The sequence below is a fragment of the Rana temporaria genome, chromosome 5 (genome assembly GCF_905171775.1).
Source record: "Rana temporaria chromosome 5, aRanTem1.1, whole genome shotgun sequence".
NCBI classification, from domain to species: domain Eukaryota; kingdom Metazoa; phylum Chordata; class Amphibia; order Anura; family Ranidae; genus Rana; species Rana temporaria.
The window spans coordinates 416,526,552-416,532,120 of NC_053493.1; the positions used below are offsets into that span (position 1 = coordinate 416,526,552).

Sequence of the window (5,569 nt, forward strand, 5' to 3'; positions counted from 1 at the left end):
CCTGTCCATTCATCTACAGTGCAGCTGAGACTGCAAAGAAAGGGACTGGGGAATCACAATTCTGTTTAGATCCCTGATCTCTCACCAAAGCCCAACCCACCCAACAGGGCTGAATTATTATTATTATTATTTTTTTAATTGTAATAAACATTAAACAAAAAAAAAACTGACACCGAACATTCCCCCCGAAAAAAATAGAAAGCATTGTAAAAAAAAAAAACAGTAAATTGTAAAAAAAAATTATATATAAAAAACACACCACGACACACGTGCCACTGTCACATGACATTAAAAGTCTAGGCAATCGGCATCAGCGAGTACTTGGGAAAAAAAAAAATAAGTATCGGTACTCTTAGAAAAGTGGCATCGCTGCAACCCTGATAGAAAAATCAATAGAACTGTGGCTAAAAACCCACGTAAACCGCGCAGACACCTGCTCTGCCGCCAAATTGCAGCATACCAATGTGAACCCGGCCTAAGTCGCTCCACATATCTTTGATCTCTAAATCTAAACTCAAAACTGTTTATAGTTTTGGATAGAGGGGTAAAGGGTTAGAACCTCTGCCTGGTTCTTATTGCTGTCTGTTTCCTCCCCCAAAGCAGAGATTCTCTTCAACACCAAGAAAGGTCTTTCTACACAATTTAACCGAAGCATGAAAATTAACACTTGAAAATAATAACAGAGCTAAAAAAAAGGCAAAACCTTCTAATTTTGAATAAAAATAAAAATAAGAGTAAGCGAAAATTATAACCTCTGTCAGTTTTTGTTGCCTTCTGTGTCCTATTGGGGAGACTTCCCTTCATGTCCCATAGCCAAACAGGAAGCGAGAGGAAATCCCTGGTTATCGCTGGAACTAGTGTCCGCAATGGAAAATTTCTGTTCAGGTAACAACCCAAAATTTGAATTTTTTTCTTTCACTCTCCAATATCAATAAACAGGACAAATGGAGAGGGTGAGTCTCCCCAACGGGGGACAGACACAAATCTGACAGAGGCTTTAATTCCTTCCCACATGTTCCAAAATGTGGAGTTATACTTTAAACACTTAAAATTAATATTTAACACCTTGTTCCTCAAATATAATATATAAAAAGGAAAGAGTGCAAGGCTACCCTAGTGTGATAACGTTTAATGTTCCTCAAATATAATGACTCCTTAAATTTAACCTTAACCCCTAACCCAACATAACCCTTAAAGTTGACCCTACAATCTGATTGTACAATCTGTTTTTGATCTACCATCAACTATGTAGTGCCAGTACTTTCCTGAATACAATATGAACAGATAATGTGTGTCCTTTATTTTTGGTAAATCTAAAGCTGACCACACACTACCAAATCTCCTTTAGCTTTACCAAAAAATATGTAATGTCAAGTTAAAATTAGATTTAGTTCAAATCAGGCAGGTACAAATACTACACAGCTGATGGTAGATCTAAAGGAGATTGTACAAATAAACCCCCAATCCCCTCCCCCGTCTTATCGGTTGTGGACGTGATGGAGGAGACTCTCCTGTGCCGAGATCTTCCAGATCCACCAAATTGAAGAAATATGTTATGTGTACAAACTGTTCACATTTCTCACCAGATTTCATGAGATTCAGTTCAGATTTTCGGTAATATGATCAAAGTAAAAATCTCCTGACCGTCCCAGAGATCTTTATAGAACCTTTTCCTACCCATAACCCGGCATGGAGGGGCTCAGTGAAGGTGGTGGTGAAGGTGTGGAGGTGTCTGATCGGGTCACACAGATCATAAAAGGAGATCTGCCCGGCCTCATAATCCACATAGATCCTGACTCTGACCCTGTTACTGGAGGGACTGGGAGATAAGCTGATCAGGTTATTGTCATGTATTAGATAAAACCCACGGCTATACCTGTGCAAACCCCAGGACTTGTTATTATCTCCAATCAGTGACTGCTCTCCTCCTCTCCTCTCTATACTGGGATAACACATCCCGACTCTGCAATTTTCTGACTCTCTGACATCTACTTCCCAGTAATGTCGCCCCGAGGAAAATCTCTGACTGCTTAATACCTGGGCATACCACTGAAATCTCTCCGGTGTTTCTGGACGATTCTGCCAAATATCTGACCAGGATACAGTTTTCATGTCATCTGATATCTGTAGATTATTATGAGCTGTGTTCACATCCAGTAATATGTCTGAAGCTTCCGGTATATTGGAGAATACATTTACCTCTTTTATCATATCAGATAACCCTGTGTGTAATGTGTGTGAGATTCCAAACACATCCAGATCCCCTCCATCATGGAGGAGTCTATCATGTCTCTCTCTGTCCTCATTATCCCCCTCAGTATCACACAAGTCCCCTGTGTCGGATTCCTGTAGGACAGTCAGTGGGTCAGTCATGTTACACAGCTTCTCAATGTCCTCCATCTTCCTGGACAGATCCTCCTTCTTTATTTCCAGCTGAGCAATCAAATCAGACAATGAGCGGGAAATCTGCTCTTCCTGGCTGGAGATGTTCCTCCGAACGCTCTTCTCCAGGTCCTCCAGATGTCTCCTGAGCTCTATGAACAGGGCAGTGACTCTCTCGGTTAGACTGGCTGATTTTTCTTGTACCTTTTCCTTATGTTCCTGCAGACTCCGGACTCTTTGCTCAATCTCCATTCTATTAGCAATCAGTTTCTGCAGAACATTTCTCAGTTTCTGTTTTTTATTCTCAGAGGCCTCATCCAGAGTCTCCACCTTGTGTCCCCGGTGTTCTCCAGCCAAACTGCAGGACACACAGATACAGGCAGAGTCCTCAGTGCAGTAATATTTAAGAAGTTCTCTATGGATGGAGCATTTTCTGTTCTCCATGGAAGTGGTGGGATCAGTTAGGACATGTTCTGGTGCCTTGCTGTGGACTCTCAGATGATTATCACACAGAGAAGCTTCACACATCACACAGGATTTAACAGCAGGTACAGGAGAGTGATAGCAATAAGTACAGAAGATTCCAGTCTTCCCTTCTTCCAGCTGAGTAGATCGGAAAGTCTCCACTATGTTACACAATGTTATGTTCCTCTGCAGTGTGGGACGACTCCTAGATCTTTTCCTGCACTGAGGACAGGAATAACCTCCAGACCCCTCCTGTGTATCCAACACACGATCAATACAGACCCGGCAAAAGTTGTGTCCACAGCTCAGCATTACAGGATCTTTATACATTTCCAGACAGATGGAACAGTCCAGCTCCTGTCTCAGATCAGCAGACGCCATTTCTGACAGCAGAAGAGAGAAACGAAACTAAAATCTCCGACACTCAGAAACCAGAGGACGCAACTCACATTTCTCAGCACAGGGAGGGGCTGATCTTGTTTTGCAACTGATATCTGCAGCAAGTATGTGAACAAAGTTAATATCTTTAAGATGAAGTGGTATGTCCATACACGGGAGTGTTCTGGTCACGTGCTGTAGTGACTGGTGGACTTGTTTGCATCTTTTGAAAGAGAACTTCACACAAAACAGAACAATGAGAAAGTAAATGCAGTTCTATTAACTGGTTACATGTTGACGTGTTTTAGATGTTTTGTGTAAAATAAACATTTTCAGAGTAAAGCCCCATGCACACGAGACGCCGATGCAAACTCTGCTGAACACACGTTTTTAAAGGCTGAAACAGGCCTTTAGAAACTCCCGTTTTGCCGCAATTGCAGCCGCTTTTTACTGCGTTTGCGTCTATAAGCATTTAGTTAGTTAAGAAACATCATAAGACCCTCCCTAAGCTCACACAGTATTATTTAACCATTTCAGCCATTTTGTGAGACCAGAGTGAGTAGCAGCAGAGTACTTGTATTTAGCGTATCACTGGTCACATCACCTGCAACAAGCTGTGGATTGTCCACTTGCCATGTCACCTGTCACCTGCCACAAGTTGTGGATTGTCCACTTGCCACGTCACCTGGCAATGTCACCAGTCACCTACCAACCACAAGTTGTGTATTGTATTGTCCACTTGCCACAAGTTGTGGATTGCTCACAATGCTATGCAAGCTATTTTTTAATGGCTTTTCATCATTTGCCATAATTTTTTAAATTTTGTAATGTAAAAAAAAAAAAAAAAAGTCACCTTTAACCGCTTAACGCCCGCCGCACGACTATTTATGTCCACAGAATGGCACGTACAGGCAGAAGGGCGTATATATACGTCCCTGCCTTCTAGCGGGTGGGGGGTCCGATCAGGACCCCCTCCGCTGCGTGCGGCTTACCTCGGGGAGCGATCCGGGACGACGGTGTGGCTATTCGTTTATAGCCGCTCTGTCGCGATCGCTCCCCGGAGCTGAAGAACGGGGAGAGCCGTATGTAAACACGGCTTCCCCGTGCTTCACTGTGGTGGCGTATCGATCGAGTGATCCCTTTTATAGGGAGACTCGATCGATGACGTCAGTCCTACAGCCACACCCCACTACAGTTATAAACACACACTAGGTGAACCCTAACTCCTACAGCGCCCCCTGTGGTTAACTTCCAAACTGCAACTGTCATTTTCACAATAAACAATGCAATTTAAATGCATTTTTTGCTGTGAAAATGACAATGGTCCCAAAAATGTGTCAAAATTGTCCGAAGTGTCCGCCATAATGTCGCAGTCACGAATAAAATCGCTGATCGCCGCCAATAGTAGTAAAACATTTTTTTTTTAATAAAAATGCAATAAAACTATCCCCTATTTTGTAAACGCTATAAATTTTGCGCAAACCAATCGATAAACACTTATTCTTCTACCTATTTTTGGTAAAAAAAATAGCAATATGTATCGGCCTAAACTGAGGAAAAAAAAATATGTTATATATGTTTTTGGGGGATATTTATTATAGCAAAAAGTAAAAAATATTGAATTTTTTTCTAAATTGTCGCTCTATTTTTGTTTATAGCGCAAAAAATAAAAAAACGCAGAGGTGATCAAATACCACCAAAAGAAAGCTCTATTTGTGGGGAAAAAAGGACGCCCAATTTTGTTTGGGAGCCACGTCGCACGACCGCGCAATTGTCTGTTAAAGCGACGCAGTGCTGAATCGCAAAACCTGGCCTGGGCATTTAGCTGCCTAAAGGTCCGGGGCTTAAGTGGTTAAAAACACTTAAACGAAAATGCAGCAAAACACCGGTACCGCATTTAGCATCTGAAACGTGGAAAACGTTTGCGTCTGAACCAATTTTTTTGCTTCTGGAAAAACGAGGTTAAAACACGGCAATAAACGAGACTGTGTGCATGGACACATAGGATAACATTGAATGTGTTCAGGGGCAGTTCAACTTCCTCTGAACATGCGTTTAACAGCGTCCCGTGTGCATAGGGCCTCAATGAACAACTTTACTTTTACCCCACTCCGGGCTGCTTTTAAATCTAGCCATGCAGTGGGGTCCCCTCAAGCATGGGTTAAATGCTTATTTGGTTTGGGGGAGGGAATACATATTGATGCAATGACCTCAGAAAACTGACCTGTCGGCAAAGTGAAGTGGTTTCAAAGGACCGATGGCACAAAGAAGAGGAATGCTATGGAATTTAGGTGCAAAGTAAGTACAGTATTTGTATTACCTTTTTCAGCACCCAAAAAAAAAA

General features: G+C 42.1%; 1 protein-coding gene across 1 annotated transcript; it reads right to left on the reverse strand.

Moving 5' to 3' along the window:
* Positions 1-260: 260 nt before the first annotated feature.
* On the reverse strand, positions 261-3,307 carry LOC120941646 (E3 ubiquitin/ISG15 ligase TRIM25-like). Its single transcript, XM_040355175.1, has one exon. It carries the CDS (start codon positions 3,226-3,228, stop codon positions 1,624-1,626), a length of 1,605 nt encoding a protein of 534 aa, XP_040211109.1. The 5' UTR covers positions 3,229-3,307; the 3' UTR covers positions 261-1,623.
* Positions 3,308-5,569: the final 2,262 nt, after the last annotated feature.

Bases quoted from the DNA above. Each gene is read 5' to 3' on its own strand.
- LOC120941646 (XM_040355175.1), bottom strand. From the start codon at position 3,228: ATGGCGTCTGCTGATCTGAGACAGGAGCTGGACTGTTCCATCTGTCTG.